The sequence below is a fragment of the Ictalurus punctatus genome, chromosome 24, assembly GCF_001660625.3.
Source record: "Ictalurus punctatus breed USDA103 chromosome 24, Coco_2.0, whole genome shotgun sequence".
In the NCBI taxonomy this organism is placed as follows: Eukaryota; Metazoa; Chordata; class Actinopteri; order Siluriformes; family Ictaluridae; genus Ictalurus; species Ictalurus punctatus.
Window position 1 is genome coordinate 7,128,690 of NC_030439.2, and position 12,726 is coordinate 7,141,415.

The window sequence follows — 12,726 nt, forward strand, 5'->3', positions numbered from 1 at the left end:
TACACTCACGCCGAGGCTTCCCTTTTCTCCTTTTTTCCCCCCTCACAATGTTTTTTTAATTTATTTTGTTTTACCGATTATGTTTTCAAATATAACTACTATTTAGGACAAGTACCTAAAACTTCATGGTTTATGAAGCCGTGTAATAATAACGGCAGTTGCTGAAATCTCGCGAGGTTTCCGAGATCTCATCTGATCTTGCGAAACGCGGCCGCACATCATTCCGGAGGAGACGACGACGTCTGGGTGGAGGGTCTTGAGGTGAGCTTATACATACATACATACATACAGTACTCCCAGCCATGTTTACACACGTTGTTTACTCCTCTGTATCGGTGTTTACGAAGCTAGTGCATTTTATACAACTTGTGTTTCGAGACAGGAACAAACAGAGGCTTGTGTGCGGCTTGTTTTTGTTAGAGAGAGAGAGAGAGAGAGAGTCTTGTAATGGAGAAAAAAGTGTCTCTGAAACGTGTTCGCCCAGACTCTGTGTATCATTTCAGTACAGTTGTTTTAAGTGAATAAAGAAGACGATACTGTGTGTAGATGTGTAATGGTTTGTGTAATAAGTGGAAATGGGTTTAGGTTTCTCTCTCTTGCTCGTTTGAGAGAGAGAGAGAGACACATGGTGTCAAAGAGCTACATTGTATTCAGCAGAATTAAAGCAGTAGAGCATTAGATAGGATATATAGGATATATAACATCAGTGCAAAACATTGTAGTCAGGAGTGTGATTTATAAATTACTAACCCCTCTTGGATGTCTTCCCTGCTGTGGAAAAAACAAACCGTTACCGAAATTCTAACGGTTTCCACTACAAATACCATTACAAACCAGCAGCTAACCATTAAAACCATTACCAAATGTCAATGGTGTTCTATTGGTTCTTAATGGTATCCACTAGACATAACATGCCACCGCTAGAAGGCTACAGATGACCAGTAGAGACCTACAGGATCTATTAGAGTTTCCAGTTTCTGTTCCCATTATAACCGTTAAAAATTGTTTGAGGGTTTCTATCGTTTTGTTTTGTTTTCTTTCCTTCAGCAGGGTTATGATGATGATGACGATAACGGTTTGTATGTAGGTCATGTATTTTTTTCAGGGCTAGTTTCACATTTTCCGTTCAGTACTATCGATACTTCCGCTTAAGAAGGATGAAGAAGAGGACATAACATTTTGTGACTTCACAAAACATTCTTGCCAGCCTAAACCAATCAGGGTCTCGTATGCTAATTAGTAGATCGGGACGTAGGAAACGAGGCGATGATGAGGTTGTGTCCATTTACTTTTTTCAAATAGTGTAAGCCCTATTCGAACAGGATTAATTTGAAATCAGGTTCTGGGGTAATTTGGTATTTTACAGGAGCTCCTCTGTGACTTTATTTCCTTCCGGATCAGCCATGTTAGTGTTTTTCTCCATCCTTCTCTGAGAAATGTACAGGCTTCTCTCTCCTCCAGTGCTTCTTCGACTGCTTAGATGCCCTGCTGTGAATGGTGTGTGATCATATGACCACATAATCATATGAACATCCCGGTTCATAGAAAATGTAACCTTTTAGAAACTTGCTCCTCGTGTGCTCATTTTATTGCTGTACGGATGAGAGAGTTTTATCACTGAGGAGACGTGTTAAAAAAAAACAAATCCAGTCCGAATACGGTTTTAGTATGCCAAGGGAAAACCCAGACATGAGGTTGGATTTATATTAGAACAACTTTTATATAAACTGCGTACTGCATGTCTGTGGGATTTGGATCAGTCATGAGACCATATGGTGGCACAAGCAGATGCTGTGACTCCTGCATGATACGCCTTCATCTCTGGCCATCCATGCCTCGCTCCTTTTCCCCTGTCCACCAGGAAACTTACTAGCAAATTAAAAAGTGCAAAAACAGAAGTGGTTACTGTCAAAGAAAGAAAGAGAAATGTTACCATTTGCTATTTTAGGTTGCTATACGCATGTCATGTGTGCTTGCAACCTTAGTTTGGCCATTTTAGTAGATTATTAAAAATTATTATGCAAAAAAATTTAATTTAAAAATTGATTGTCCATCATGTGCATGTATTATTATTATTATTATTATTATTATTATTATTGTTGTTGTTAAATTTAGGTCACTTTTTAAAGAGCTGCCCACTATTTAGGCTGTAAAAGTGACCACAAAGGGCCTCGACATAGTGAAGAAACCACGTGTCTACATTTCTGAATAAATATGACCTAAAACATCATCAGATTTTCACACAAGTCCTAAAAGTAGATAAAGAAAACCCTATTAAACACAGGAGTCAAAAACATTATACGTTTATTCATTTATTGATTGAGGAAAATGATCCAATGCTATATATCTGTGAGTGGAAAAAGTATGTGTACTTTTGCTTTCAGTATCTGGTGTGACCGCCTTGTAGAGTTCACTGGTATAATTCAGAAGTCATTGTTCCATCAATGATGGCAAGTCGTCCTGGACCAGATGCAGCAAAACAGGACAAAACCATCATACTACATGCACATAACACATACACCACCATGTTTCACAGATGGGATAAGGTTGTTATGCTGGAATGTAGTGTTTTACTTTCTCCAAACATAACGCTTCTCATTTATAACAAAAATTCTATTTTGTTCTAGGCTCCTGTGCACATCATTGTTGTTCAGTGTTCTCCTGATGGTGGACTCATGAACATTAACATTAGACAATGTGAGAGAGGCCTTTATTTGCTTAGACGTGACCCTGGACGCCTTTGTGACCTCACAGACTATTACACGTCTTGCTCTTGGAGTGATCTTTGTTGGTCTCCACTCATGTGGAGGGTGACAATGGTCTTGAATTTCCTCCATTTGTACACAATCTATCTGACTGTGGATTGATGGAGTCCAAACTGTTTAGAGATTGTTTTGTAACCTTTTCCAGCCTGATAAGCATCAAGAACAAAAATGTTGCCAAAAATTCCACAGATAAAATACTGACAAAACAGGCTTTTTTTTCTGCTTCGTCATCATCCAGTCTTGTGACAAAGGTGTGGCGGTTGTCTTCAACTGCTCATTCAAAGTCTATACTGACTGACATGACTTCATGTGTAAAACTTTACTAATGTGGCAGGTTGCAGTGGGTCACATTACCATCTCACAGCTAAAGGATCTGGGGTTTGGTTTCCACTTTTCAAAAAACATGCAGGTAGGTGGAATTGTTACTCTTAATTGCCCCAGGTGTGAATAAGAAACAAGAGCGTGCATGTGTGCTTCGCTGCAGTGGATTGGTGTCTGGTCTGGGGTGAATTCTCCGACCTCGGGCCGAGTGTTTCCAGGATGCATTCCAAATGTTTAAATATTACGACTACTTAATGTTAGTATCTAACTAGTATCACTGGATTTCCTGGGAGGTAGCATTATTATTATTATAAATTTTACAGTCTGCAAGGTAGCTTGCTAATCAGGTTATGTACAGTGGGGGAAATAAGTATTGGATGTGTCAACATTTTTTTTCCAGTAAGTATATTTCCAATGAGGCTATTCACATGAAATTTTCACCAGACATCAGTATTAACTCAACAAATCCACAAAGAAAGAATTCACAACATTAAAGTCCATAAATAAAGTTGTGTGTTAGAAAGAGGAATGACAGTAGAACAAAAGGTATAACAAAAAAGGACAACGATCCAAAGCATACAGCAAAGGAAACTCTGAATTAGTTTCAGAGAATAAAAATCAAGGTGTTAGAATGACCCAGTCAATCACCTGACTTCAATCCAATTGAACAAGATTTAAAGACAATATGTTTAGAAGAATGGGACAAAATCACACCTGAATACTGCGGCCAATTAATTTCTTCATACAGGAAGTGTCTTGAAGCCGTCATTACAAACAAAGGCTTCTCCACGAAGTATTAAATACATTTCAGTTAGCGTGTTCAATACTTTTTCCCTGTGTCATTACTATTTATTACACACAACTTTATTTATGGACTTTAATGTTTGGATTTCTTTATATGTGTGGATTTCTTGAGTTAATACCAAAATCTGTTGAAAATTTAATGTGAATAGTCTCATTGGAAATATGTTTACTGAAAAAAAATGTTGACGCTTCCAATATTTATTTCCCCCACTGTAATTACCTAATTAATAACGATTCGTGTCAGAGTAACTCGTCTATATTTAGTCAGTTAGCTAGCTTGTTTATTCTCCTGGGGTTTTATTCCCACTAAATACCTTTGTGCTGAATGTGTATGTGTTATATAATGATATTGAATGTGAATATGAAGCACGATACTTGTAAACTGATTATGTGAATTATATTGTTGAGGACACACAGGGTAGCTCTGGATACAGTAGTTTATGTGTCCTATTTTATTTGGCTTCTCCACTAACTCCACAATCATACGCCTGGGATTTTAGCCATTAAGTAAGTGCTACAGTGCTTTTCTGTTAGCAGTAAATCTTATCGCCTATAAGATAGACTGCAATCTATGAACATGTGGTTTGAGAAGCAATTAAAAATCGAAATGTTTTGTACAATCAATGGTGGGATACACAGTCAAAGCAGTTTGCCCATCATTACTGTTCAGACACGTTTGAGTACTACTGTACAGTTAATCGAACAGTCACCATGAAGTCACTTCGTTTCCTCTGATGACATAGACTCGCATGTTTAAAAAAATTAATAAAATAAGGACGTAAGAAGTCTCACAATCTCGCTGCTCTCTGAAGAAATATCATTTCAGGGTTAGACCTTGTTCAAGTAACACCAGCATACTATAACAGAGCTGTGTAGGCACCTACAGCCATAGCGTTCAAATCAGGTTTACTCTCGACTGCTTGTGACTTTAGTTATTTGATTAGAAATTTTTCTTCTCTGCTTATGAATGTTGCAAGTGAAGTACATATATAAAGACAGAGAGGTTCTGTGTGTGCCCGCTATATACGTATGAAAATTACATTAAATTAATTAAATTAAGGATGTTGAATCCATATTGATTTATTTCCCCCTCTTCTCCTTTGATAAACTGCTTCCTATCCAGATGACTGATGGTGATATGGAGCTTCGGTGAGAATGGAACTCTCTCTGTCCAAACCTGACAAAATGGGAAAGACAAGGCTGTTTCGCATCTTTCTCATCCTGGGCTCTGTCTTCATGATCCTGCTAATCATCATCTACTGGGATGATGTTGGAGCCACCCATTTTTACCAGCACACAACCATATCCGGACCTCATCCATCCCGCCTCTCACCTGAGAGTAACGCAGCTGCCAAAAACAAAGCCGAGGACGACAAGGACGGCTCGTTCCTGGCCGACATTGACGCTTTTGTCAACCAGTTCCTGGAAGGCACCGCCGACCCAACGGAGCAAGTGAGAGCTGAAACGCCGCCCGGTGAGACTCACAACCAGTCCTCAGAAAAACCAGAAGAACGATTCGTCCCCAGGCGCGAGTGGAAGATCCACCTGACCCCGATCGCCATCGAGAAGAAGCAAAGGCAGGACAGTAGGAAGCAGTTGATGCACGATCTTTGCAGCAGCAACAGCAGCTTTGACTTCCCGGGCAAGAACAGGACATTTGATGACATCCCCAACAAGGAGCTGGACCACTTGATCGTGGACGATCGACACGGGATCATCTACTGCTACGTCCCCAAGGTGGCGTGCACCAACTGGAAGCGCATCATGATCGTGCTGAGCGAGAGCCTGATGGTGAACGGCTCACCCTACCAGGATCCTCTGGAAATCCCCGTCGAGCTCATCCACAACAGCAGCATGCACTTCACCTTCAACAAGTTCTGGAAGCGCTACGGCAAGTTCTCTCGTCATTTGATGAAAATCAAACTCAAGAAGTACACCAAGTTCCTGTTCGTCCGAGATCCTTTCGTGCGTCTCATCTCGGCCTACCGCAACAAGTTTGAGCTGGAGAACGAGGACTTCTACAAACGATTTGCTGTGATAATGCTGAAAAGATACAGCAACTACGTCGACCCGCCGGCGTCCGTGGTGGACGCTTTCGCTGCTGGAATCCGACCCACCTTTTCAAACTTTATTCAGTATCTGTTAGATCCGAACACAGAGAAGGAAATGCCATTTAACGAGCACTGGAGGCAGATGCACCGCTTGTGCCACCCTTGCCAGATAAATTACGACTTTGTGGGAAAACTGGAGACCTTGGACGAGGACGCTGAGCATCTGTTGCGGATCCTGCGCGTGGACAACGTTGTCCAGTTCCCACCGAGTCATCACAACAGGACTGTCAGCAGTTGGGAGCAGGACTGGTTCGCCAACATACCTTACGAATCACGGAGACAGTTGTACAAGCTCTACGAGGCTGACTTCAGACTGTTTGGGTATCCTAAACCCGAGAAGCTTTTACACGAGTGAAATTTGTTTCTAGACAGCGAAGTATTTTCTTGCTGTGGGTTATTCAACTGTCCATTTCCGCCATGGAGAAATAAAATAAAACAGGTGATTGAGAGTTTAAATCTCAGGACTTTTTTCAGACAATTTTCAGTTCACAATTCTGCCTTTTAGAGTTAATATCTCACAATTCAGCCTTTTTCTCAGAATTGCACATTTTTTCCCCCTCACAATTTAAATGTCAAAGAATGCACTGACAAAGCTTCAATCATTCTCTCTAAATAGGCTATAAAAGAGTAACACTCAACATCTAGTCAAGACAAGGAAAACCAGACACTGGCGCGCACCCGTTACCTGAAATTAGTCACATTTCAGGTACAGAGTCAAGTGGACGTCTACACTGCGGGGGGAAAAAGCCAGGATTGTGAGACCTAAACTCGTAATTGCGAGTAGTAAAGTCAAAATCGTGCGAAAACTGTCAGAATTGAGACGTTAACTCACAATAGTGGGAAATAAAGTCAGAATTGTGAGATTTAAACTCGAAATTCTGAGAACTAAAAATCGCAATGACCTTTTTTATTTATTTATTTTTCTCTGTGACGGAAACGGCCTTCCATTAGTAATTCATTTGGTTAATGAATAGATTTTTTTTTTTTTTGGTCTGATTTGCATCCCTTATCTCTGTGGGAATGCTCCGGTTTGTTTATCTCACAGGCATTAGAAAAAGTTCATTAGAGTGAAAACAGATGTTAACAGATGTTACGTTCAAAGTTTTAGATTGATACTCTTTATCTTCTTCTGAAAACACATCTGTCTGGAATGCAGTGCCGTACTGTCAAGTCAGGCGAAGATCTAGGTTGTAATTATTTTCGATAAAACACGAGAATTATGATAGTTGTTTTGTAAAGTATTCTTCTTAGTGCCCTCAATCAGCTGTCATACGTCCCCCCCCCCCCCTCTTTTATTTTATTTGAATTTTTTTAAAGAAGTATGCAGCTTGAACATGCAACTGCTATGTTCTGCACATTAGGGCAGTGCACATAGAATATATAGGATATTTTTATATTTTTGCGCCAAGAGAAGCAGTTATTTTGGAAGAACGTACTTTTAGCTTTATAAAGGAAAGGATTCACTGCACTCCTGTAGCAACAAAACATTTTGTTGGCACTCATTACGCATGGCTTGTGTGTAGACATCACCTCATTAAAAAAAATTATTATTATTTTTTTTGCATAGTATTTGCATTTTTATCACCCACCTCAGGATGCGAACACTTTTTCAGACCTCATTTAAAATGTATTGAGTGCAAATGGATTTGCAGATGTTTACTTAAAAAAGAAAAGAAACGCCTGAGTAGTATTGGCTCTAATATGCACTCCACATAAATTATTTCTGTTATTGCTGTTTAATGAAAGTGTTACGTGTGTTACAACATCTGTTTTTACGAATGTTTTAACGTTTAACAGGAGCCAAAAGGACATTTTTTAAAATCAAGGCGATGGGGTTGGCAGGGTGGAGCTTGTGTTGGTCATTGTGGCATCTTTCCTTTCGTGATTTGTATTCGTTTCTCTCTTAACGTCATGCTGCGTCCCAATTCGCCTACTTATACTATGCACTAAAAGTATGGACTCTTTTTGGGAAGGAAAAGTACATGGTTTTGAGTGCGTGGCAAAAGAGCATGTAACTGGGACATACTAACACGTCATGTAACGGAAGAGAGCGTCGTTGCCTAGTTACACGCACCGTCACCGTGAACAAACTCCTCGTCGCATTTCAGCTTTTCTTCATTCATTATTCATTAAATCATTTATACTAGATCATTTAATTTACCATTCCCTTGATTTTCTTTTTCACTCCAAATAACAAAAAAATAGACACATCCAAAATGATTTAAAAACAAACAAAAAAACACTTCAAATAACACAACAAAATTTGAGAGTGATAGTTTATAATTTCACCTTCAGAGGCCGCTCTCGTACTGTATAATGACAACCGACCCTTCTCAGCCGCTCCCGATGCAACCAGGAAAAACTATCGGTGTGAATATTTGCCGAAAACTGCTGGTTAACGATGCTGATTAATCGGCAAAACGATCAAATCGGTCAGGTGCTAATTGGGACGCAGCCTCAGTGTGCCACAGATGCTAGCATGTGTGCCGTTTGCTTTTTTACATTTTTTATTTTATTTTAAACATACATCTCTCAAGAGCTGTTCAAAGATTGTGGACAAGTTTAGCTTGTTCTGGTAGACTTAGCATTTAGCAGACGATTCCTGGTTGGAGTATTGTCTCGTCTAAATGCAGGCTGAGCAGACATGCAGCACATCTTCAAGCACAAATCTTTATACAAGACCCTTAAACGGTAAACAATTAACTTTAGGCGACTGATTTGCTCTAGAGTAAAGTAAGCTTGTATAGGGACTTTGGGAGGAATTTTATGTGGGAAGTTTCGGATGTTCGCGTGTTGTGTTTTGCACATGGAGTAGTTCTGCTATTGGATGAGAATGCTGTTTCTGAGAAACAGGAACGTGTTCCAGCTTTGGTGAGATGCCGTAGAGAGAGCAGTAGAGTTATGAAGCACAGTCTGTCTCTAGTAGGTCAGAGGATGAACGTTGTAGTGTGTGTGTGTGTGTGTGCGTGTGTGCGTGCGTGCGCGCTCTTGTCTAAGCTTAAACCAACATCAACAGCTGTACTGGAGGAGGCACTGCACCGGGTGCTAGCAGTGCCTTTCTTAAGATAAGAAGGAAAAAGTTTACACAAAAAATAAATATGTATAATGTACAGGTATTTTTGTAAATGGGTCAGATTTGGGGTTTTTCTTTTTTTTTGTTGTTGTTGTTGTCATTTCCTAGTTAAACAATGGGAAATAATTTAAGTGTTTTTTTTTTTTTTTTATTCTGGTATTAGTGAGATTTGTTTAGTAATTTTTCTATTATTTTCACTGTTATCTTCGTCACTTGATTCCCATAGTTTTCAAACAACAACAACGCAGTTAAACATCCGCACAGTATTTCCTGATGTTCTTGTACCACATATTCATGGAAACGTTGCCAGATAAATGCGCTGGATGATGTGAGGTTTTGTGTTTGCATGGAATATGTCATGAAAATCATTTGAAGGGAAATCGCTGTGCTCGTGATTAAAAAAAGGTGATGTGTATTTCTTAATGTTGCATCAACTGAAGAAATAAATAAATAAATAAATGAAAACATTCTCCAGTGCACTGATCTGGAATACAGTTTTGTATTTGGCTGGTGGTTTTTTTTTTTATTATTATTTTTTAAAAACGATTTATTTCACTTTAAGGACTTTTTGTCATGCAATGTTGAAAGAAAAAATAAAGCTTAATGCATGGTGTAAAACTCTGACTGTGTCAAATATTTATTGCCACAAAATGCATCAAAATTTCTGTTTAGCCTTCTCATGCATAAATTATTTTTAATTATAAATTATTTCTTAGACTTCCTGTTGTTTATGTACTTAAAATGGCTATTGTAAAATTGATATGAATGTATTTTAATTCAATCTAAATATCACATATTAAAAAGTAAATGGATTGTAATAGGCGCTTAGTGGTTAGCACGTTCGCCTCACACCTCCAGGGTCGGGGGTTCGATTCCCACCGTGGCCCTGTGTGTGTGTGGAGTTTGCATGTTCTCCCCGTGCTGTGGAGGTTTCCTCCGGGTACTCCGGTTTCCTCCCCCAGTCCAAAGGCATGGTAGGCTGATTTGCGTGTCCAAAGTGTCCGTAGTGTATGAATGGGTGTGTGAGTGTGTATGTGATTGTGCCCTGCGATGGATTGGCACCCTGTCCAGGGTGTACCCCGCCTTGTGCCCGATGCTCCCTGGGATAGACTCCAGGTTCCCCGTGACCCTGAAGAGGATAAGCGGTATAGAAGACGGATGGATGGATTGATGGATTGTAATATATAAATATATAATGTATACAGTACTAGTAAAAGACTTAAGCACCCTATTCTTTTCAGCAAAACTTTGTTATAGATGTTATATTTTATTTTATGACTTCTACATTATCGAGTCACTACAAAACCTTTTTTGATTCCCAAACGTACATTTTCACCATATAATGAACCCTCTACTGCATGAATTATTACATTTACATAAAAAAATATATGTTTGTTTCTTTTGGATGGATTTGTATTACTTGAATTAGTTAAAATAAATATGTATATAATTTAAAAAATAAATAAATAAATAAATAAAAAATAAACAACGCAATGAAGAGGGGTAGTTGGTAAATTGTTGCCGGATGGAAACAATGAGCAATGGTGGAACATATCATACAGTCAAAAATAACAACGTATGAGATTACAATTTCAATTACTGCATTTTCCTGACTATAAATTGCAGAGTTTTATTTTTGCCACCTAGTAATCAGGTAAAAGTTATATCTTCTAGAAAGGAATTACAGTTAAAAAAAATAATAATAATAAAACCAAACCCACACGTATATGGATTTTACTCAATCAAATTATGATTAAATGTGGACACTGCATGAAAGGCTTAAGCAGTCAAATGTCTTGCAATCCAGCTTTGACTTTTTAACCAGTGACTGCGCTCATCTGTATTTTATGACTGCTTCACTAGGTGGCAGTGAAGCGCTTTATTCATTCAACATAACCTTCCCCGAGCCTGCTTCTGAATCTGCAGCAGCACTGACATAAATAAGATCTAATGACTCATATTAAATCAGACATTAAGTCTCCCCCGGAGCATTTGCAAGCCACATATGATATGTGTGATTCACTTAAACATTCGGAGAGTTAATAGGACCATTAGGCATCATAAAATCATAGAGTGACACAAGATAAAGATGCTCAGGATTAGTTTAGAAACATTATTCCGGGATAAGTAAACTGTCATGGTGTTTACCTTATGAGTGTTTTTAAATATGGGGCTGGTTTTAGGATTAATAGTCGGATTCAGTTCATTCCTGAGCGTTCTAGGCTGAAAATCTTGTTTATGAAATTTCTTAATCTGTCTGAGAAAGCAGCAGGTTGTTTTCTTCGGTGCTCCCAGGTTTTCTGATGGTCACACACACACACACACACACACACACACACACACACACACACACACACAGAGGTTTGCTCCACAAGACAACCTGAGGCTGAGTTCTTTTGGCTGTCTAAAAGGTCAGGGGATGGAGCACCATGTTAAGAGGCCGTCTGGTGGAGACGGTAGACTCAAACCAAACACTGTCAGCACTTTCACTTCCAGTTTTTTAACTCATACTCTTCCCATGTTTCCTTTAAATGCCACAGGCAGAGCACAAAGACTTACAGATTGTCTTAGGATTTCATCCAAGTTTTCTTTTGACAAGCATAAAGAGCAAAATCCTGACACTCGGACCAAACTGTTCCATCCACCCCCCGACAAGAAGCTAAAGAGATTAAACGCAAACCCGATTCTGCATCCAAGTCAGGGGTCATGGATCACATATTCTTCATAATAGGAAACCATAGGGAATACCAAGGACAGAGAAAGCATAAATAGTCCTGAAGTTGACCCCCCCCCAAGCAAACAGTTTCAAACAGTCAGGACTGGGAGCATGTAAAAATGCTGATTTAGTGCTTGTGTCAGTCCAGAATGCAGACAAGTACTGTATGATGGGGAGGAGGAGAGCTTTTTTGGCCAGGACTATGTCGATTAAAGACCACTCAGTTGTACATAATTTAAGCTTGGAGACGTGCATTTTATTCGTTTTGCATCAAGCTGCACAAATGCATTCTCTCCACACTGAAGGATCACCATGGGTCTTTATCATACACTGACCGCTAGAAGACGCAAAGCAAGCTTGTTTAAATGACAGAAAAACCATTATTATTTGCAATACAGTAGCATTTAAATGATATTTCTGGTATGGTTATACATCTAAGGGCCATTAAAGCAATTATTACAAAAGCATGTTTTCTCATTTTTAAATTCTGACGCATTGCTTTGGGGTTCAGGTGGCTTCATTACTCCTCACAAAATCAGTTTGGCTTAATGGAGGTCTTTGATCATTTGGAGTTTTAAAGAACATTTATCATATTCAACTTGTTAAGAATTCCCAGGGAGTAGAATGCAATTACACAAATTTATTTTATATATAAACCCCATAGCTAAAGCAACCAAAAACTAGAAAAACTAAAACAAAGGACTAGACTGAGGCGAGGCGAGGTGGGGCAAGGCGAGGAACAGAAAAAAACTCACCATGAAAATCAAAGCAGCACAAAAATACCATAACGGCAACAACACAAACAATACACACAATACTTCACAACTAAGGTTGGAAAACACAGAACTTAAATGAGGTAACTAATTAGAGGAACACAAAACAGGTGTGCACAATCAAGCAAGGACATGGGCAGACCTTAAAAGAAGAATTTCAGAA

General features: G+C 39.1%; 1 protein-coding gene across 2 annotated transcripts; it reads left to right on the forward strand.

The window, feature by feature from the left end:
* Positions 1-9,698, forward strand: chst12a (carbohydrate (chondroitin 4) sulfotransferase 12a). 2 transcript variants are annotated; one of them, XM_017455104.3, is made up of 2 exons: positions 1-3,174; positions 5,014-9,698. In XM_017455104.3, the coding sequence occupies exon 2, from the start codon at positions 5,046-5,048 to the stop codon at positions 6,354-6,356; it is 1,311 nt and encodes a 436-aa protein (XP_017310593.1). In that variant the 5' UTR covers positions 1-3,174; positions 5,014-5,045; the 3' UTR covers positions 6,357-9,698. The 2 variants fall into 2 exon arrangements, with proteins under 2 accessions (XP_017310593.1, XP_017310592.1); XM_017455103.3 differs by having other exon boundaries at positions 2-261.
* The last annotated feature ends 3,028 nt before the right edge of the window (positions 9,699-12,726 follow it).